The 23,048-nt window shown below is 42.7% G+C and overlaps 1 protein-coding gene across 1 annotated transcript in view; it reads right to left on the bottom strand.

Moving 5' to 3' along the window:
• MCF2L2 (MCF.2 cell line derived transforming sequence-like 2) overlaps positions 1-23,048 on the bottom strand; it is a 152,431-nt gene that overhangs the window by 105,185 nt on the left and 24,198 nt on the right. Inside the window, exons 3-6 of the mRNA XM_086468381.1 lie at positions 17,407-17,521; positions 8,877-8,967; positions 7,542-7,661; positions 2,466-2,582 (exon numbers count right to left, since the gene is read on the bottom strand). Of these exons, the coding sequence (XP_086324507.1) occupies positions 2,466-2,582; positions 7,542-7,661; positions 8,877-8,967; positions 17,407-17,521 (443 nt within the window). The remainder of the gene's footprint in view (positions 1-2,465; positions 2,583-7,541; positions 7,662-8,876; positions 8,968-17,406; positions 17,522-23,048) is intronic.

Here is a 23,048-nt window from a genome sequence, read left to right as displayed (position 1 = left end):
TCTTCCCTTTTTTCCCATAAATTCGTGCTTGCTTTCAACAGCAGTACAGACCCACATATGCTCTGACTTAGTGCTCAGCAGCTGTAGCCTGCTGTTCTCAGCACTGAAACTACTGGATAAAAGCTGGCTGAAATGTCACACTTCTCACTGGGACGCAGATAGAGCAATCCACAACCAAAGGCCATTTACTAAAAGCCAAAAATGTACTCTGTGGGCAAGAACGCTCACAGGCTCCTTGCCATTCAAGATAAGAAAGCAGAAACAAAGAACAATGCAGTGAGATTGCTGTGTCACAACCGTTTAGCAACAGTGTAAAGCTGTTTCAGAAAAAAAAGCATTGGCTGGACAAGATACGAGAACAGCAAAGGGGATGAAGGCTGTAGCTCAGCAAGGCAGAAAGTCAGGTTGTTTCAAGGTGACATGGAGGCTGACACTTCCCTGGTGACAACCTCTTATCTAGCAGAGATTCCTTAGCTGACTGCACCACGAGCTTATCAGTGTTTCACTTAATAGCATGCTTGCCACCACCCTCTCCTGTGCATATGAGTAATAAATTGTTTCACATACCTAAGTTATGTCTGTGGGGTTGTCCTGGTTTGGCTGGGACAGAACCACAGCCCAGCCACGCCAGGCAGGCCATTAGCAGTTTCCAGACAGCCAGGGCAGCTGACCTGAGTTAGCCACAGGGGTAGCCCATCCCATCATGTCACTGTCATTATAAAGGGGGAAGGTTTGCTGAGGAGAGGGAGCTCCTGTGGGGTTCCTCTTGCCCTCCTCTGCTCCCAAGGACTGCTCTCCTGTTGATTGTAACTGCTGCATATTCATTTAGCTCAGTATAACTCTGTATCTCTCTGTTGGTGTTAGTGCTGTTTCATTAAATCTGTTTTCACTTCAACCCATGCGTCTCCTCTCTTTGTCCTGACTCCCTTTCCTGCCTGGTAAGGGGTCGTTGGGTGATACAACAACTGTTGTAGTTTAGCCTCAAGGTTTGGTTTTTTTTCAAGTCTCTGCGCTTGGTGAAAGTTTTCAAACAATTTAACCAACAGATCTGGGGATTATATAGCCACACTCACCTCAAATCCTGGCTTACTTTTATTTGCATATTTTACCAAACTATATATTCATGTTTTATGTAAACTCTTGTCATTAATAAACAATATAGCTGTTCTTGTGCCTCTTTTTGCCCCCCTTCCTAATTTTTTCAAGCCTGTAGCTGTTTGTAAGCTCATATAGATGATTCCTTCAGGCTCACCCCTCCTGCAAGGACAGCTTCATATTTTTGATACTTTTAACATGTAAATCTGTTCACCTATCTCCATCTGTAATCTAACCTCACTGTAGTCAACACAGCTTATAAATGTAGCAAACCAGTGTTAGAGGAAATTCAGATTCTGTGTTTGCACATTTAGAAGATTGAAACATTTGTTGGGTCTCAAGGAGAGTAAAGTTTCATTTTATAAGGACAGTAAAGAAGAAAAAATGATGGCAGGAAAGTTACAAAAGTGATTTGACTTACAAAGCTACCTCAGGAAAGCTTTTTCTGAGTGTTGGACCTAACCTGCAGGTCAGCAACAACAGACTCAAATCCAAGGCTGCACAAAACACTGCAAAATACTGGGATACTTAGATGTGAGCTCTAACTATACCAGTCTTTCAAGTAGACCCAAATGTTCCACACAGTCTCCAGGAAATTAACTCGTTTTCCAGGATCAGGATCCAGCTTTGCCCATTTTTGCTTAGCTAGGATGACACAGTATTTTGGCCACTAATGTGCCACAGTTTGGGGTCTGTATTTTGTAAACTTGTCACCTTTTCTAGGCACCACAATGAATTGTTTATGCTGTTTTGAAGCAGCCACTGAAATGCATTAACCAACCCAAACAGGGAACAATCAATCAAACCTGTAATAAGTTTCCTCAAAGGCAATAGAATAAAAAATTTTTCTGCCTTCCTGCAGTTATTTACTGTTCTTTGATTACTCAAAATCAGACCCAGCTGGAGTGCATGTTTACATGGCACAGAAATGAAAACAAAGGAAAAGAAAATCTAGTGTCTTGAGAATTTTTCTTCTCTTAAAACCATGGACATAATTAAACATTAAAGTGAGAATTTTGACCTTTGATTCAACAAAGTGCTAAAGCATGCGTTCAGCCATGAGCTGTAGGCCTATGAATCTCATCAATTATTCAAAAGCTAAGATTGTGCCAAAGGGCCTTCCTGAGTAAGAATACTATGACACTATTAGGTCCTAATCCAGGTCAACAGCGAGATACAGATTACTACTTGTATTAAAAACTTTTGGGGAATTTGTCTTTCTCTATTAGAGTCATGGATTTCCTCTTTCCATGAGTCCCTTGCAGAATCCATAGGCCGAAATGCAGCTGAAGAGTTACTATGGTTGCTCTACATTCGTCATCTGGACAATGCTGCGTGTAGACACGTGTAAGAGCAACACCAACACTCACAGTTCGGTGATGTATCCACTGACTGTGGCCATACTCCAGGGTTCCTCCCAGCTCCCGGGTCAGCTGACTTTTGTCAATATAGCCATGCAGATCAGAGACAGAATTTAACATGATGATCTGAAACAAATCCAAACACAATGGACTGAGAGAAATACTGAGCCCTTTCAATCATTGTTCCTAGGATCTGGGTTTGCCTTAAACATATATGACCAAACTGCAGTCCCACCATAGGCAGTAAGTTCTCATTATGTATTTGTTCATGCAATGGCCACAGTTTATTTCCACTAGATTTTGCCTTCTCAACATGTACATGGCCATTCTTGAACTAACTATAATTTGACATCATCTTGCTCCTTGCTAGGCTGCGGATGCAGCCATTTTGCACATGCATCAAGAGGAAAAGTATGGTATTACAATGTTCACACAAACTTCCATCAAATAATTTCTGTATTTTCTAGATAACTGTTATCTACAGAGAAATGGAGGAGTAGGCAGGTTAAACAGCTTCCTCAGCACCAACCACTTGATCCAGGGAAGTGCTGAAATGAGACCACTGGGAATAAGATTTTTCTTTCAGTTCTATCATTTTTATGGCACTGTACGTCCACTGAATTCACTGGCATTATTGCACTTTAAATCATGATGAAAGAGAAAGGAGAGACAAACCTAAATCCATTTTCTTACTTTAAAGAGTCTCCTTATCACTAGACCTGCTTAATGAAAGCAAAAGCAGATTTGCATTCAGCTTCAGGTAAGCAATGTTACCTTTTGGCGACCACTGTAAATCTGGCAACATGAGTGGCTACACAAATAACATACATATATTTAATTGTGCCTTCTTGTTCTAACAGCTAGAAAATACACCATGATTTTGGAAAAACAAGATGTTGAGCACAAATGACTAGAAATGTTAAGCCTTAGACTTAACATACGTCGAATGTATTAGTTCACTCTGCTGTTTAAAGAAAGGATAACGTGCTATGCCTGTTAGCAGGCTCCAAGGGAGCATGGTGAGTACACTGGCAAGCATTGAGGACAATGAGATGAGCATAGATGTATGGAGGCAAGAGGATGTATATTCTATGCTGATAGTGCTCTAAGAAAAAGCCTTGAGAACAAACCTGAACGGGTTTTTAGCTGATCTTTGTTACAGAATCATTCTAGAGTAATTCAGGTTGGCAGGAACCTCAGGTCTCTCGTCCAACTTCTTTCTCAAAGCTGGATCAGCTGTGAGATCAAACCAGGTTGCTCAGGGCTTTATCCACCTGGGTCTTAAAAACCTCCAAGTATTAAGCCTGTACAACCTCTTTCAGTAGTCTGGTCCACTGCCTGATTATCTTTGTCATGAAAAGGTTTTTCCTTATATCAAGCCAGAACTGCCCTTTTTTCACTTTATGTCAGTTATCTCTTGTCCCACTGTCATGCACAACGTGGCTGCATGCTCTCAGTAACCTGCTTGGAGGAACTGGAAAGCTGCTGTTGTGTCATATTAAACCTCCCAAGCCTTCTCTTCTCCAGGCTAGACAAGCCCAATTCCCTCAGCATCTCCTTATAAAGCACATGCTCCAAGCCCTGACCTTCTCGATGGCTCTCTGTTGACCTCACTCCAGATTAATATTTTCTTGTACTAGGGGAACTAGAAGTGGACACGGTATTCTCAGTGTGATCTGGCGAAAGCCAAGTAAAGGGTGGTAATCATTTGTCTCAATCTGCTGGCTCTGCTCCTTTAATACCGTTGCTGTTAACGCAGGATGCTGATAGCTTCCTTTGCTGCCAGTGCACACTGCTGGCTCATGTATAGCTTGCTGTCTACCCCATTCCCAGGTCCTTTTCAGCAGAGTTGTCAACAATACAGCACTGTTGTGTTGTTGGGAGGGAGGAACATGGGTTCTTCCTTCTTCAGGAAGGAAATCCTTCCCAGTTTCAGGACTCTGCATTTATCCCTTTTGTATTTCATAATATGCTGGTCAGCCCATTCCTTGAGCTTACCTTCCAGTGGCCCTGTCTTTGAGTGTACCAACTGCTCCTCCCAGTTTAGGTCATCTGCAAACTTGGTGACAGCTTACCCTGTTGCCTCTTCCAGGTCATTGATAAAGACATTAAACAGGGCAGGTCCCAGCAGATACCACTACACCACTCCACTTATTGCCCACCTCCAGGTAGAGTGTGACCCACTAACTATTACCCTCTGAACCCAATCATGCAACTAGTTTTTAAATACATCTAGTTGTCCATCCATCCAGACTTCAATATCCTAACTTGGATACAAGAATATTGTATCTAGCTGTTCCCCAGAGACGTTGCTGACAAGTTGGAAATCTTTTGATACCCCAAACTTCACTGAAACAGCAGAGGAACACCGTCACACACTTTTCTTTTAGGAAGATGTTTGCTTTAACCTGATATGCTCAGCATGAGCCACAAAGCAAATCTCTTAATATCGCCAGCTATGGTGCTACCCAACAGGGCACAAATCTTCACCCTGCAGGCATCTCTGCAGGAGAAAGCCTGGGAGCAATCCAATATCCATCTAAGAAACCAATCTTACAGAGCATTAGCATCTCCCATGCTTCTTGCCATACTGAAGACAGACACATTCAGTAAGCTGGAGAATACAAGAGAGGAGCAATTTATAAGAGGAGGGCCTGCATAAGCAGGTCAGCACAGAACACAGAGCTGCGGTGGGGTTGCTTCATGATGGGCTAGGCCATCTGAAAGAAGTCACAGTCTACAAAGGTCAAAGAAGTGCCTGCTATGGACAGATTATTCAACCCTTTGTGTATGCTTTGAAGATGCGTTAATTCACTTTCCATGATGGGAGGTTTCTTAGGCACATCTCTGGGTGCTCCTTTTGAATTCCCAGATTTATCTCAGATGAACCCTGGTGTATCTCCCATATTTCTGTATCTTGCTCCTGGGTAATGATATTTTAACAAATCACCATCCCAATAGAGATTTACCTCAGGAGGTTTTATTAACCACTTTTGGATGTCAATAAGTCATATAAATCCTGCATTTCCTTATTGTGTCTCATTTATTATTTCAGCCTTTATTTCCTGCTCCCATTTGATCTTCTGGCATCTACTTAATCCAGTGTTGATTTAACCCAGCAAATCTATTTTACTGAACACATTTGCAGTCTGATAGCTCAGATGATAAATGCTTTAACAAATGTTTCCTTAACAAACGCACACCGTTCTCTTGAAGCCCCTTTTGAATGCTCATGTTCTGGCCCTGACTCGCTGATAGTTGTGATAGGAAATGCAACCCATCCACAGCTCAGTTATGACGTTAATGTTGTCATAGTGCCAAACGCACAATATGAACAAATGACTTGCAAACAATTTAAAAGATGATGGTGTTATTAAAGATAGGTACTGATACCTAATTCCCTGAGTAAGGCTATCTCCCATGGGACAAGAACTCTCTGGCCCTGTTTTCATGCTTGGCATGTAGGATACCATTTTCAAGGGGGACATACAGATGTCGCTCTCAGCAACTTACCCATTCTGAAATTGGGGTACACAGGGGCATGCCTAGATGGTCTTTTTAGGATGGGCTGCAAACACAGGTGAAAGGCCCCTCCGGAGAGCATGGCAGATCCCAGGAACTTAGGGCACCTTTAGCACAACCCTAAGCAACTTATAATAACACCAGACACATGGGGACAGCCTGTATATAAAACTGGCTCAAAATCTGAATGTCCAAGGTGACCCCAAACTAAACTCATATCTTGATTTTCCTGCCTCTAAGAAAGATAAGTTACTATTTAATGCTTAATGCAGTCCTTGACCCCTCCCTAGAATTAACCTCCTTTACAACTTTGGTAGTTTCAAGTTGGATTTGAAATGCAACACTGTTGTCAAATACAATGCTAAAAGTATAGAAGATGCTGAATTGTTAGAAAATGCTAGTTCTTGATGAAGTTGTCCCTTTCCGGGCTGCAGTCGCTGGTACAACAGTTGCTATGGTAACAGATTGTGGCTTATTATATACTGGAATATCCATTTTTTAAGGTGCTATAAAATGAAAAGATTTTGTTTTGTAATCAAACATACATTTTTACATCAATTTTGCATTTTAATTACCAAAAAAGCCACCCTTGCCAAACTACAGTCAATGTTACAATTTAATCCACGATAACCAAATTAATATTCGTGGTTCCTTTACTGTATGCATTGTGATAAATGGGCTGCTGCCTCTTACTTTAGAAGAGGCATAGAGTGTCTTAAACACCTGAACTTCAAACTTCGGTATTGATAGAGCTAGAATTCATTGGAGGACAGCCATGGGTCTTTTGAAAAACAATATAAAACCACCAGCAAAATCCAGATCAATCATATGAAATCACTCCAGTAAAGTCATTGTGGAACACAATATGAGTCTGGTCCAGGATGAAATACCATCAATAATTATAATTCGAGTTTATTTCTAAAACACTTTGAAACCACATGCAAACATGCAGCTAAGAACAACCTCCAAAAGAGCTCTCACAGAACGATCTAAAACTTAAACTCTTTCAGGATTGATAACTTGCTTCAAATCACATTCTCATCAGCCCACAGCATATGCCAAGTGCATATAAAAAGAAGTAAAAAACAAAATTTGAATCTTGAGGGCATGGGGATCACAAAAAACATTGAGAATAGGCAGTGCTATGCAAGCACTTAACAGGGGCATTGTCAGCAGTCCCATACATATAGTGGTGCAGAATTCAGCCCTAGCCTTTCACTGCTCTGTAGTCCTAAACATTTATGTTTGTCACTGGAGTGAGAAGATCTACGTCTGCCTACATCAGGGGAACGGCCCCACTGTGTTAAGATGTCAATACTTAAGAACCGAGTCACATTTGATAGTTAGACTGACCTTCCACATGGGAACATGTCCATTAAATACTGTGTAGCATCCACTGGTAATTAACTCTTTGGCATTACTATTATATACACCGTATAGTCCCAGATAAAAGTCCCCAGTTGCCACTTGCAATCAAATTTACTGGGTTATGAGAAATTGCTGACACCTAAGAACTGCAGACATGGAGATAAAGAGCACATGGACAAAAAAATGCATGCTTACCGGTACCTTCATTTTAAAGTCATCTCGGTAGAGTTTAATGCCAATGTCAGCGATTGTCCTTTGGATAAAGCGGGAGGGTCGCAGGACAAACACCAGCTGCAGGTTTCCTGGAAATGCTCCCTGCAAGAAACATAGAACTATTAGAAGGCACAACTCTGCCTTACAGGAAGGCCAAGGGAATTTTCAGCCAAGTGTTTCCTAAAGAGGGCAAAGCAGGTAGGACTTACTGAACCTTGCTCAGTCCAGCTGCCGATAATACCAGTTGGTCCATTCAGCACATGCCCATTGTCACAATCTCCAAAGGTGACAGAAAGACTGGCCCATGGATTTTACTGCCCAGCCATACATTGTTTTCTGATATGGATTTAGCACAGAGCTCTCAAGTTTCTGCACTAGTGCCTTCCTCCCCCAGATCTGAACCACACCAAGCCCCCTTTGCACTACCACATCCTGTTTTCACATTTTTTTTTAGGCTGCAGCCACTAGAGGGCAAAACTGGCTACCCAGGTTGGACTTGGTGAAAGAAGCTGGTGGCTGACCTACCTTCTCCCACTGGAAACGTTTTTTAATCTTTTTAACCTGACATATTTTTCCACGCACACAGGCACTCCGCACATTCATCAGACATGGCCCTGTCTGCAACACCCAGCCTACATCTCTCACGCACTCCTCTGAGCTCATCAAGCATAAAAAAGAACAATTTCTAGAAGAGAGCAGCTGAAAAGAAGTGAGAATAAAAGCAATTCTGCCTAAATTCCTTGAAAAGAACTTAAAGTTGCCTTGGTCATCCCTCCATCCTACGCCCCTGTGTATAAGCACTTGCTCCTCACACAGCACATGTTCCTGATATAACAGATGTATAAAACCAACTGCTTTTATTAGCACTGAAAAACAGCGCTTAGCTCTGACTTTTGCAAACGAGATATAATAAGCTATTAAGAGTTTCTGACAGAGATCACATACTACCACGCAAACTCAAGTCCTTTGGGATCTGTTTCTTTCATAAGCAGGCCGCGTCATCACTCCTCAGTGCACAGAAAGGTAACTCTGTTATACTGTTTTAGGAACCAACTTCAAATAACTAGAATTTATATTGCAGTCAACCCAGCAAATAAGGAATTTGTCCAAATTCAGCAGTAAACAAGGCTGTGTAATTTGTTACTGCAGCTTCCTCCCTCTCTTATTAAACACTCATGAGCTTCAGGGCAGGGGAGAACCTGCATCCACAGCCAGAAAATGAGAGATAAAAATGAGCACAGGAGACTGTATCCTGTGCTGAAGGTTCAGCAGATAATTTTAATTTCTAGAAGATAAATAACAAAAGCAAGCACTTACTGCTATCCGCGTCAGGGATGCCTTCACTGCGCTCCATTTGTCCCGTCGTCTGTCTATGATGATGATGAATCCGATGCTGGCAGCCTCCAGACTGCAAAACAGATGAAATAAGTATGCTGGGTTACACGGAGATACTCCTGCTCCAAGGAAGTGTACTGCAGCAAAACACAGCCTTTGCCGAGATCACCCTCTAAGCCCATTATGAGAATGCAACATACAGTGGAAAGAATGAACATTTGGCAGAAATTCACATGAAAATGAAAGCCGGCAAATTTTCTCTTCCCAGCATAAGGGTAGCAGCTTACACAAAACGTGAATATTTTATTTGCTAAATCTCTCAGCTGCTATGCTACCCGGCTGCCAAATCCAGGTGATACGAATAGTTCAGGATCACAATTACACTATGCTGTACTGAAGACAAAAACCTCAGATTTGTTTTCTCTGCAAAATAATTCAAGTTATTAGACACCCCACTTCAGTCTTCATTCTCCAAGTATGCTGACACCTGACAGGGGCACTTAGCTCCAGGGAGTCAGTACCTCCCTACTGTGACCACTTTGCCTGTGTACACAACGTTCCAGGAATTCTGATAGGCAAAGCAGGAATTGAAGAGTTGTATCTTGCCAAACACAAACTGGTTCTAGGGTTGCAAGTCATTCAAAAGTGTCCTTTTAACATATTGACTAGAATAACAGTTACTGTTCCTTCTCAGTACTTTTCAAGGAGGATGAGGCACTGATTTGATTCTCCATCCCATCTGTGTAGACCTCATAAATATACCATTCTCTCTCAGAAATCCCACTTCGGTGTGCAGGGCTTCAGTGGGACTGCTCCACCCTCTGCCTTCCAAGAGTGCTCAGAGTTGGAGAGACACTAACAAGCACACATTGAGAAGACCCTCCAATCTTCATTATAGCAGGACGGGTCAGTCATCTCTAGACAAACCAGAGGCAGGCAGAAAGAGTATAAATGTCATAATCAAAGGACACACTGCAATTGAACATCTAATCACAGATTAAGATCAAAAGAAATTGCATACAACATTTCCTTGATCTCTTTTCTACTGTCCATACAAGAAGCAATTCAGGAACATGATTTTCATGGGTCATTTTGTGCAAACTCGTGTCAATAATCCACTGAAAAGCATCAACATCAGCAACTCTGAGCTTCTGCTGCAGCTCTGCAGGATCAAGAACAGCAAGCTGAAAGCCAAGGTGTTGTGCAAATCTGGATGCCATGCAAGTGTTCCTGATATTTCATACTGGTAATAGGAAAACTCACTGAATTTCCCACTGCAGTATTTTTTACAGCATTCCTCTGAGGATTACAAAATTCAATGACAATAGATGACCTTTTCTCCTAAGTAGTGCAACATGCAGCTCTTTATGCAGAGGACAGAAAATGTTTGCAATAGTGCCCCTCAAGCACAGGGAAGATAATTTATCAGTTTCTCCTTTTATACGTATACAAATATGTGCATATCCTTCAACAGCCAACAAATGTTTCAAGGAAAAAATATTACCATCTATGTGTTTGCTTTAGATGTTAGGAAAAAAAGGTTCAGATGAAAGTAACAAAGAAATTGTATATATTGCAGGTTGTTGCAGAAAGGGTGTGAGAAACGAAACAAGAAAGTCTCAGCCTGGGGGTTTCCTAACCTACCCAAAATTCTGCATTGGTTTTATCAAACTGCTTCTGCTGTCTGGGACCAGAAATTCCTTTGGAAGTCTGGTAGGCATGAAAGGCAAATCAGCCTGAGCCTCCAGACCACCAGGTAGCACCTCTGTGGACAGGCTTCCTGTCCTGCCTAATGGAGACACGTAGGATGAGGTCAGGCTTTTTCTCCCTGCCTTGACAACCGCTGTTGCTGCATTATAGGTGGGATGTCAGGAATACTGATTACATCTCAAACAGAGAAGGTTGGGGTAAACTTGCTGATAGTTTGGGAAATGAAAACGAGCACAAAGCCACGTGTCATTTTCCTCCTTTTCTTGTGTGCTACATGCCCCCCAATTTTTTTTTTTTGTTTAGTAATTTGCCAAGAAACTTCTAAGTCACTATAGAAAGAAAACAACTGCTTGAAATTGTAAGGTGCAAATGTGTTTAGGAGTCACAAGGGAAAGGAAAGGAAGCATGGGGTTTTTGCTTCTCTGTTCCAATTTCATATCCCCGGCACAGCATCTCACTCCAGGCAAAAGGTTGGGGCGGTGTGAACCCCGACTCCTCAGCATTAGAGCTGCATCCACCCTGGGCACACTGGTCTGCCCATCCCCGTGCCAACTACAGCCCCAGTTACTCTGTTTACTGCAGATGAATCTGGAAGCTACAAGCCCCCAATCCTCCAGCTAATACCACCACCACCCAAAAAGGCAAAAAATCCATTGAGAAGCTGTTAAATAGAAACACACTCTAAAAACCAGACTGATGGGGGTTGCACCCAGTTCCCTGGCCTAGGGAGACCATCCAGTCAACACTGACTGCTGTCTGACCATCCAGTCCACAGAAAATTGGCTTGTTAAAGACAGGATGAGTATGAACTCATTAACAAATACTTGAAAACATTCCTACATACTATCCACCAGTTCAGACTAACCCAGAATAAAGTTTTAAAACATTTGATACTGATAATACTAACAGTTGTCACAAGCCAGTGCTCCCAAAAACAATCCCAGCACCCTCACTAGTCTCCTGTTAAAGCACAGACTCAAGCATGCTCTGGCCCATACAGGTGGAGATTAGCTTTTCTATTCACAGTTCTTCAAATGACCAGAGAAATGAGTAATCACCCACTTAGGTTTCTTTGCTCTTGCAGGGAACAGGATTTGATCCAAATATCTGGTTAACCAACAAATACAAAAAATATTTGTTGTGACTAATTAATCCAAGAGAACAGTGTTACAATTCAACATCTGTGTTGCTTACAGTGTGTTATTGAAACTGGTCTATTGTTTAGAACAAAGTTATTAGTAAAATAGGGAAATATGAAGGGGGAATTAAGTCAATGCTATTCTCCTTTCAAGAGTTACATGTTTAGATGACCTTGGAAAAGGCTGTCTCTTTAATATGCTTTATATATTTTTTGACAGCCATGTGAATTTTTGAGAACCATGTTAAAGCAGCAGGAAAATGGGAATGTAAGAGGACATAATTTGAAACAAATAGATTTGAAACAAAGAGACCAAAATATGGCCTCTACTCCAAAGAAACAGAGAATATGTATTGGAATCAGCATCTAATTAGGTTTTCAGCTCAGATTCATGGAACCGGTTTGTAGCTGCTGAATATCTCTCAGACAATAATTGGACACACAGAATCACATTCAAATCTGATGCAGTTCCATTGAAACCAGTGATTTATAATAAAATGACCAATAAAGTAGGTGTGTTACCTAAAGTTAACAAAATTCTGATGTTGGTCTAAAGAAATAGGTCATTCAACTAATACCAGGTTAATAAAAATAAGTAAAATCTGTTCTTCAAAAAATTTATGATGTAGCTAAACCACGAGCAACTATATCCATAAGCACCATATTCACACAGGCTGACTGCACATAGAAATTGCCTTGTTTTGCCCATCTACCTGGTTTGACAGACTGACTGAAAGCTTTCTAATAGGAGCGTACGTGGAGGACTGGAGGCCTAAAAGAACTCAGAATCAGACCCTTACAATCACATCTTGGTGAGCAAACTGCAATGGAAGTAACTGACAAGACAGCATCTGCCAAAAGCAGCAAGTACAACTGTGATTTAAACAAACACGAAAGTATCTGTGCCAAGTAAAACTTGCCTCTGTGCCTCAGAACTAACTCTTAAGTCCCATTTTAAAAGTCCCTCAAACACGTAGATCAGAAAGTCACTTAAAAAGGAAAGTTTGCTGTTTTTTCAAGGACACGTCCATGACGGAGCAGTTAATTTTTTCAGATGTTCTTCTGCATGGGGATGCATAAAAGCATCCAGGCATCAGATGCAACAAGAAAAATTAAATTCATAGATATCAGGAGCAAGAGCTTATGAAATACAGACAGAGACAAGAACACACAAGAGAGAAGCAGCAAAGGAATTTTCTCACGAAATTAGGCTTGGCAAGAGTCATGGGGGTGGGGAGAGCTGGGAATAGTGAACATATGGGAATAGGAACATTGCTTATCGGTTGTCACTGCAAATCACAGTGTTGCAGGCCAGTTAGAGACAGACTGAGGAAAGGAAAGATGACTTGGATTTAAACATTAGAAAAGAGCAGAGAGCAACATACCACTGAGTGTGCAGTCTAGCTATGGTAGGGCGCTATTTGCAGCTCTCTCCCTCCAAGACCAAGTGTAGTAACTGCAGCTGGCTGGCAAAGACAAAACCTGCCAACATGGGGCTGCAGGGGAAGGTACAGGCCAGAACACCTTATTACACAAACAGTGCAGGTACAATCCTAGCTGCAGAAGAGTATGAAGAACAAGCCAGAGCATGAGATCTGAGAGATATTTGTCAGGGTAAAATGAGAATCAGGCCACTAAGCAAACAATTCAGATACCTATTGCAGTATATATATCATTTACAATATTGAATTTATTACATTGTCCAAGATGAAATGGGTAAAAAAATGGAGAATAGACTTAAAAACTACATGATTTGAAGAAGGTGAAAAGCGTGGGGAGAGAAGATGAGAAAACCACATGCTGCTAGAAAACAAAGCAGCTGAGCAGAGGACAGGAGAAAATGTGGGAGAAATCTACATCACTCAAAATCACCCCGGCAGACTACACAAAGGCAAGCAGCAAAGAAACCATTCAGAGATGCACCTCTGTAAATCTTGGCTGCCACAGGTTAATGGATGCGACACAACAAGGGTCTAGACAAGAGAGGTACCTTTGGACAACAGAAAACTCAAAATGGGCCTGTAAGCCTGACACAAAGCTAGACCTCAGCCTTCTGCAATGTTATTCCCTGCTTTTCACCTCGATGTTCAGGATGGTATCAGTTGTCTTCACTGACATAAGCCAGTGGTATTTGTATGTTTGGGTTTTCATTGTTTGCTGGGTTTTTTAACTAGATAGGGCTGATTTAAGACCTAAATTTAGCCAGGGAAACAGAGAGTCAGCATGTGATCCTGTCTCAGTCAGCATGCTGAAAGGAAAGGCCATACCAAGGTCTGAACGCCATTTGGCACTAAGGATGCAGGCAAACAGCTGTGGCAAGAAGCCTACCCAAGATGGCAGCATCAGGGCAAGTGGATGTACAGCTGAGAAACACCACCCATGTATCCAGAGGAAGGGAGATTGTTTCAAAATAAAAGCACACTCTGTCAAGGTTTTCTCAGTATCAGTACTGTAATACCTCTACCCTCATCGTGGAAATGCATTGGGGTTTGTCCAGTTCTCTGAAAAGGGGGATTTGAAGACAATCCTGCACAGCAGACAAGCATTGAGCTTACCTCCAAATTAAATTCTGTCATATTTGCCTAGATCTACAGCTGGCTGGTAGAGAGTTTCCCTTTCCCTGAATTAAATGTGTGCAATTGGCAGAGCTGTTCCATCCTCAGCTCTGAATCCAGGTTAGCCCTTGAACACTGATTTGAGGAGTCCAGGAGACGTCGAATTTCCCGACCTCTTCTGGAAGGAAAGAAGGGCACCTGATTATCAAAGCAGTTGATCCATGTCAATTGGAAGAGAATGGAACAAAGCAAGTAGAAAAGAGCTTTCTGGAGCTGTCTATTGTAAGTGTGCATGCACAGAGCATGCATGTGCATGTACCATGTTACTCAATGTTTGTGGATGTGTATGTATGTAGACTCCTTTGGTGGAGAGCTCTCATAAGCAGGTGTTGAACCAGAGGGAAAATTAATCAGATTACAGAAGTCTCACTGGGCTGATCTTCCATCCTGGAGAGTAGTTAATGTTTTAAAGCCCAGAAGCGCAAGGTTTACTTACAGCCCACCCCAAAATCCTGTGGTATGCCACAGCTGGTAAAGCAAATCTGCTCAGCAACATCAGACACGTGTATGCCTGTTCATCTGAATAACAACATTTGCTGTCAACATTGAAAAGATAAAGATAGACAGCAAATATACAGTGTCATATAGGCACATAAGATCAATCATTCCAGAGGGACTTAGAAAGTTACTAATTCACTGAATGATGTCAACTGTGATCACAGATCTTATCCCCACAACTAGCATTCTACAGGATATGCAGTATTCTACAGGATATGCATTATTCTACAGGATATGCAGAAACAGACACCACAAAAGACAGATACTCTCTTTATTTGCTTGAAAAATGATGCTGATTTCTCTGGTTCGTGGAGCTATGAAGAAGGAAGCATTTTCTATGATAAACAGGGTCAACTGCTTTTCAAACTATACTTCATCTTAGCTGATTCATGGCCATAGCCTTTGTAACTCCACAAAAGTTAGAGACTATTCTCTTCTCTCAGTCACTTTGTTTGATACCTGCACACCTTCCTTGAGCATTAAGATAAAAGGTGAACTACTAGCAGTGAAACAACATGTACAGGAACGCTGTTGTAATTCACAGTAGCACGTAGTGCTGAAGAAAACAACAAATGCAGTCCCTTTACTGCTTGCAGAGGTGGATGACAGAGACACTCTCTGTGCATGTAGCAGCCAACTGCAGATTAACAAGGCTCTGCTGCACCCAAACACGTCCACTACTTATGCCACATTAAGATTGTACTTAATATAATTATGTCATGAATCATACAACCAAGGCTTGCTGCTCAGGTTCCTCCTCTTCTAAATTAATACCTTTCTCTCTCACCATCTACATAAAAGGTGGCAAGTCTCAAATAGTGACTCAAGAAATGGGGTCAGTCTTTCTAAAAGCACTGCAACAAAGACTAGCAAACTCCCTGGAAAACTCACATCCCTACAGTGGGATCTATGATTGAAGCTAAGAGTCAAACCAATGCGCTGGTATGCAGAAAATGTGGGATCAAACCCCAGCCTGTCACTGACCTTAAACAGGTCATTTAAATCAAGCTGAATAGTCACTTACTCAACACAGGTTCTGGTGAGCCTGTCTGTAGCGTAAGACAGTACACGTACCTCATCATCTGTAAAACAGGCATATTGCAGCTCTCCTGACTTACAAAGTTTTGAAACTTAATTTAAAATTCTTTGCACGTTGCTCTGGGATTCCTCAGGGGAAGAAAAAACACAAAACTGATAAACTGAATCAAAGCAAAGGTCCATCTAGCCCAATATCCTGTCTGCAGTGTTCATAGGTAGTGGATACTGAGGCAAAAGCAGAAGTGAGAAGGACAATATTTCTCTTGGTATATTCTCCCAAGTCCCAGCATTAAGGAATATATGGACTTCTTCAGCCAGAGTTTGCACCTAAGCCATTTTTCAGCTGCCTTTGATGGAGCTATCCTTCATGAATTTGGCGAATTTCTTTTGAACCCATCTATACTTTTGGCTTTCACACAGGCTGATGAAGCATAAAGCATTTCCCTAACATATGACAACATTACCGGGAATGACCCACTAGCATACCAAATACAAAGAACTGGAATACTAACTTTGTGTTTTTCTCAACTATTACTGCTGTTTTATTAACCCTGAAGCTGGTCATCCTCCCAGTCCTAAAGCTAGTGAAGAAATATGTAAGACAGATTTTCTCCTGGCAGAACAAAAGTCCTACAGAGCAGAGTGAAACAATGAAGCTGTTAAGTTCCCAGCGTGCGGTTTCTCTCAGCTTGCTTTGGCAACTCAGGATGGGGAATACATGTAGGTGGGGCTGGAAAACTTCTTACTCAAACTTGAAGGAGGCACGTTTTCCCCTCATCATCCTCTAAGCACCTTTATACACAAGACCACAGGAAATAATAAATCACTGCTGTGCTTCCAACTAGCACAAACAGCCATGGTCTAGAGACAGGATCAGAGGACTGAAAAAATATTAAGCTCTCTTTTTGGATAAACAAAAAGTAATCAGCAGCCATGCCTTGGCGCATTTCCTCAGAGTAGTGGAAGTGACTTTGTTTCACTATCCTTGCACAGCTGTAGGCAAACAGCAAAGATAACATCCTAGCTGTGGGGCAGTCTCCCAGTAAATGAAGCATCAGAAAGCACCTAGCGTTTGCCAGAATCCTGTCAACAGGGCACCTCGCTTGCTTTCTCAGCAAGGAGAAAGCTTGCACAGAAAGATGCACTCCGAGAATAAGCAGTAACAAGACGTACGTAAGCTTGGCTCCTTCCAGACGCAGCCTTCTCTTGTTACATCCAGTGCCCCTGAGAGTTTTCCCAAATGGCCCCTCTTGGCTCCCTTCTGGTCTGCTATCTTTACTGCTGCTCTTCGGATCTACACCCCCTCTCACCCAGTTCAAGCCCCGAACAGAAAACCTTTCCTTTCCCATGGATGATGTAAGCAGTTTTTAGGGCCTCCTGTACATAGGAAAGTTTCATACTGACTGGATGGATGCAGAGTCACTGGTGCATCCTGGTAGCACCACTAAGGCAGTGAGCCACTAAGGAAACAAAGCTCTCTAGGAAATCAACAGACATTTGTGCTTAGCCTCACCTGGGAATGCTGGTTAGATATGTGACCACGTTCAGAAAATCTTCATCAGGTATGTCACTGAACCCTGCAAATTCTGGGAATGTTATGATGGGTGCCCCATCCTTCCCTCTTCCTCCTGCAAGAGAGACGTTGTAAAGATTAGAGGGTGATTTTACACCTTTGGACAGACTGGTCAGTGCTCAAATGGGAAACACCGGCACATCCTTCATTGAAAAGCACCCAGATCCAATACATATTTGATCAGCTTCCCATTTGATATTATAACTCACCGTAGTTTCATTATCTCAGTTTACTCCAGGCAAGACTCTAGCCTCTGCTGTTTATTCTCAGCTTTTTCATGAACCTTCTGCATAATCCTGATTAAGCACTTACTTTGGTTCTTTGTTAACCCATTTCCAAATTATTTTCTTTGACAATATTACAACATTTCCCTATGTATAGGTACAGCACTCTTTGATTCCTTCTAGGCATTAAAGGAAATTAAGTAATAGAGCATACAAGCTTTGAATCCACATGCATAACCCATGACACAGGCCCAGGACCAATCCAGTCTTAGGCCTTTCCTTAACAAAAAAATGCTCAATGTGCATGGAGTATTTAATCAATGAGTTTTACTCATCTTGTTTATTTGCATTAAACCTCCATTAAATAGCACAGGAAGGTCATAAGCAGCAAGGTCAAGAAGAGTCCGTATCTGAGGGATACAAACAGCAGTAGTCAAACTCTGGCAGAGCTACAGGAAGCATGGAGCCGGGTCCCTTTATAACCGAACAGCCTTTACAGGTCTCCTGACACAATGATCAGCTCTAGGAGATTTTGTAGTACACAGCACAAACCCTGTTTACTTACCAATCCTAACTAAGTTCTGGGCATCACTCAAACCACACATAAGGCAATACGAGTTTTCTCACCAACTTGCACTCAGAGCCAAGAACAGACTAAAGGGCAGTAGCACTTAAAGGAATCCTTCCTCTGCAATCTCTATGTAAGCCTAGCTTTTGCACCAGGCTGAGGAATTCTCTAGCAACCCAAGACTGAGCCTAGTCCTGCAGCACACAGTTTTCCTGGTAATTTATCACCCGCAGAAGATTCTTGTCTAAGGAATAGCCATGCTCTGGGTTTCCCCTTAGTGAACAGGAAGCTGTGAGTGGGAGACAGAAAATTACCTTCCTCAAGGAAAATATCCAACAAATTATCCCATTAGGAGCATGGGAGAAAACAGAGACTCAGGGAAAAAGTGTAAGTTCTCATTCCCTCTAAATCCCCACAAATAAACCCTATTTCCAGGCTGCTCCCATAGGCCATTGCCTTTCCCTGCTGATAACCACAGCTGACATCACAAACCAGTTGCTCCTGCTACTGTTTTGGTGGTCATTGCAAAGAGGTGCTCCGGTAATCCCTGTGCAGAGTGGTCAGTTCCTTGCTAGTCTTGAGCCTGCCTCTGCCCAACCCTCCCAGACTGAGTTGGATTATTTAAGGTCCCTTCTGTGTTCTCCAGCCATTGAGAGCTGGGACACTGAGGAACACAATGTTTGCATAAAGTAAGAGTGAGAACTCTAGAAAATAGGAATTTTAAACAAGGAAACTTTTTTCCTTCTTGACATCTGGTGATGTGGTGGCCCTGTCAGGACACTACCTTTAGCCGCTATGTTCCTTTCTGAAGGTTGATTATTTCTTTAATTACATCTGAAAACGACTCAGTTGTGTAAGATCATCCACTAAACTCACCCTGCTAGGGAGAAAACAGGCCTACAGTGATTCAAAAGGCTTTCAGCCAAAATGCAAAGAAGCAATACTATCATTCACCCTGCACTGAACAGAGCCACGGCCTCCACATTGACCTTCACTTTGGCCTTGGGATAAGGCCAAATGCTGATGCATGGCAGCTTGATCCCAGGGCACCCCAGCTGCACTATCTGCAGGCCGCACTGACACAGAATGTGCTGTCATGCAAATTTAGTCAGGCTTTCCCCAGACTTTGCTGCACTCTGGAGACCAGGAACTCCAACCAGCAGGTACCCAGTCAGGACGGTTTGTTACAGATTCTTAGTGACATCTTCTGGACAAGAACAGCAACAGCCAGGAAAATGAAAGTAAGCTTGTCTGCTCTGTCTCTTCTCAGAGTTCAATGCACGTGAAGATATTTCATAGATGGCAACTTATACACATTCACATGGTTCCTGGGCACCACGGTTTCCCATTCACATATTTCTGATATGTGAAGATAATCTAAATGGGGGAGACTAGTAACCTGGACTATTTTGGTTTAAAGCAGCAATATTTGCCCCTGGAGGATAAGATAAAGATTTCCCTGGATTCCCCCCTTCAACACCTGATAGTTTACAAGCAGTTATACCCAGATTTGTTTAAACTACAAGTTTCACATGGCACTTCTAGCGGTCCTGCTGACCAGGGTCTCTTTGTGTCCCTTTTATCTTCTCTTTCTTGCATCCACATTCATACATGTGCTCTTCTTCCTCTGGCCTCTTTTCCCCAAGCTAGACGAAGCAGGCTGATGACAAACTGTATGTATGTGGGTGTGTATTTTTGTGACGGTATCTTCTCCTATAAAAAGCCATCCAAGGAATGAAGGTAAGCAAACTGAACACTGATTTCTTCCCTTCACCACTGGCAACAAATCTAGAACAACACTTCAGAGCAGCCTCAGACTGAGCATTCAATGAAGAGCCAGGAGCTCTTTGCCGCTGACTAGGCCATGCACCCTTAACAGCACTGGGGGTCCACCTCATTCTCCAAGGTGAAGGTAGCACTTCCTACTGCAACCAAAACAGAAGAATGCTCAGAAGCTTCTTTAATACAGCTATGTTTCAGACAGGGAAATAAACAAGAAAACCCTCAATTCCTGCCACACCATGAAATTAAGGTGAAGTTTAAGGGAGTTTTGTGATCCGAAATTGTTAAGTACTATGACAAGGAGAGACCAGGAATGTCTGAAGTGTTGGGTGACAAGTAGTAACAAAAATATGTCAGGAATGGGTTGTCCCGCCCATATCTGAACCTTGCACAGTAGTTGGTTTCAGCTGGAATAGAGTTAATTTTCTTTCCCATAGCCGGTACAGTGCTGTGTTTTGGATTTAGAGTGAAAGTAATGTCGATAACACACTCGTGTTTAAGCAGTGCTTATCCTAAACAAAGGACTTTCCTGTTTCCCATGATCTGCCAGCGAGGAGATGCACAAGAAGCTGGGAGGGAGCGTGGCCAGGGCAGCTGACCCAAACTAGCCAAAGGGATATCCCATATCATAGGACGACATGCTCAGTATATAAACTGGGGAGTTGGCCAGGAGGGGCGGATCCCTGCTCAGGCATCGATCAGTGGGTGGAGAGCAGTTGCATTCGGCATCACTTGACTCTCTTGGGTTTTATTTATCTCTCTTTTTGTTATCTTCCTTTTCATTACAATTTTTTAAATTAATATTAATAATAATTTTATTTCAATTATTAAACAGATCTTATCTCGACCCACAAGTTTTACTTTTTTTTCCCCATTCTCCTCCCCATCCCCCCAGGGTGGGGGTCAGAGTGAGGAAGCAGCTGTGTGGTGCTTAGTTGCTGGCTGGGGTTAAACCACAACATTCAGTTACAATGGAAAATGATCCATATCCATTTATCCATATGTCTAGCAAGGTAACAAGAGTGGATGTTAAGGGATATAAGGGAAGCTCCTTACATATCAAGGGTGTTTGGTGAACTCTCTCTTCTGGATGAGAGAGCAGTTCCATTCATCTGCATATAATGCCTTTTTTTTTTTTCCTAACACTCAACCGAGATTTGCTGTAGTATGCAAATGTCTGCAGAATGTGAATTGACAAGCTGCAGCCCTTATTTTCTGGGCCATCAACATGGCTTTCAAGGGAGTTGCCACTAGATTTCTTCCAGTCCTTGAAATACATTAACTGGCTATTCAATGACTTGGAACGGCAGAAAGCACAAACTAGAAACCAACAGGGACGGTCTTCAGTCAGTTCTGCAGCCATAAAGACTAATTGCATGGAATTTGGCCCTAAGGACCCTCCATAAACGAACCTTGCACTTGCTGGGACTGCGCATAACCCTCACACTCCTGGGCATCACTTGTGAAAAGTCTAATTGCTGAACAGAAAATTTTACAATCCATCATAAGTAAGGCAGTCAGGGACAGAATAAGCTCTAGCAGCTCCACACCAAAGGCAAAAAGCAAAAAATAGTCCTCAAGGAAGAAAGAAAAAAAAAAAAAGACATTTTAAGTAGAAAGTGAGGGCAGGAAGAGGGAGACAGAAAAGAAGTGCTGCACAGAACGAGCCACCTGAACACAGCACAAAGCTGAGAGGGTTACATTACAGCTACCCGAGGCAGGTCTGCTCTATTCAACAGTGTTTGTGCAGCAAGGTAAGGGGGCCCAAGGACTGCCAGGAGCAAAGGAGCTTGATGGAAAGCCAGAGCAACATGAAGCACAAGCTGAGCTACAGAGCTCCTGGGAGAAGAGAGCAGTAACTTGAGTTCAGTGCAGTCTGAAGGAGAAAAAAAAGAGATATACTGAAAAATAGCTATCAGGAGCATGGCCATGCCTGGCAGCTGTCTTCATGCAATGCACAGGCCTGTCTCGCTGACTTGCAGCTCCTCCAGGCGCCATTAGATGCCACTCTGCAGCACTCTTCAAGCAACCCAGACACCTCCAACACCTTCTAGCAGCTCCAAATGCTGGTGCCAGGCCAGGGAAAGAGCAGCAAGCAGCAGCCACACGTTCAACTGGCAGGAGGGGAGGTTCAGGGCTATCCTCCGGCTGAACAAACATGAGGCTCACTCCTGACCCTGCCTTAGGGTAGCCTGGCCATCGAACTGGCAGCCTCCTGTGGGTCACTGCTCCTCAGTCAGACCACAGGCTGCTCTGTCACAGCTAACCCCAGAATTTTGCCTGCAGAGGAAACTCAATCACATTTTGTCTACCATCTGCTGATACAGAGCTGAGCTTCCCTCCCAGATAGCACCCAAATGAAACAGATGCTGCCACCCTGGTTGAGCTCCATCAATTTCCTTCAAGAGGACCATCTCCCTTCTGTTCTTCCTCTGCAGACAGCAACCTGCCTTGCATCCAACATAAACATGTAAGAGTGAGCGATGGTCCCATTACCATGCCTTGTACTACCCCGATGCAGCTTGTGCACCATCTCTCCTACTTTTTGTTCCCTTCACATTCACTCTGTGCATCTCTCCAATGTCAAAGGTATGGACCCGCTGCTGCTTGGTGAAGGGAATTCTCATTAAAAATCTTGATGTATGATCAGAGGTAAATTACAAGCAAGCAGTTAAATCATTTGCATTCAGGGTCATACATAGTGGTGCATCAAACTCAACAACTTGGAGCACAAACAAGGCAGACAACACCAGGAGCTGGAGGAGCAGAAGGCTGGACTGCCTGGAAAAAGGTAAGACTTCAGAGGAAAAGACTAGATTCAGCTTGACCTTTTGCCTGATTTGCCGCTCAAAATGACAGCATCCCTTTTGTCCTCTTCCTGGGCACTTCCCTTATTTTCCATTCCAGCTTCTTGCTCAATTTTTCCTCTTCTCTTGTGGCCCAAAGGCAAAAGGACAGGAAGAACACAGGTGACTGGAGAGATGCACGGAGTGAATGTGAAGGGAACA

The sequence above is a fragment of the Leptosomus discolor genome, chromosome 7 (genome assembly GCF_034619465.1).
Source record: "Leptosomus discolor isolate bLepDis1 chromosome 7, bLepDis1.hap2, whole genome shotgun sequence".
NCBI lineage: Eukaryota > Metazoa > Chordata > Aves > Leptosomiformes > Leptosomidae > Leptosomus > Leptosomus discolor.
This window is presented reverse-complemented; position numbering and strand designations above follow the sequence as displayed.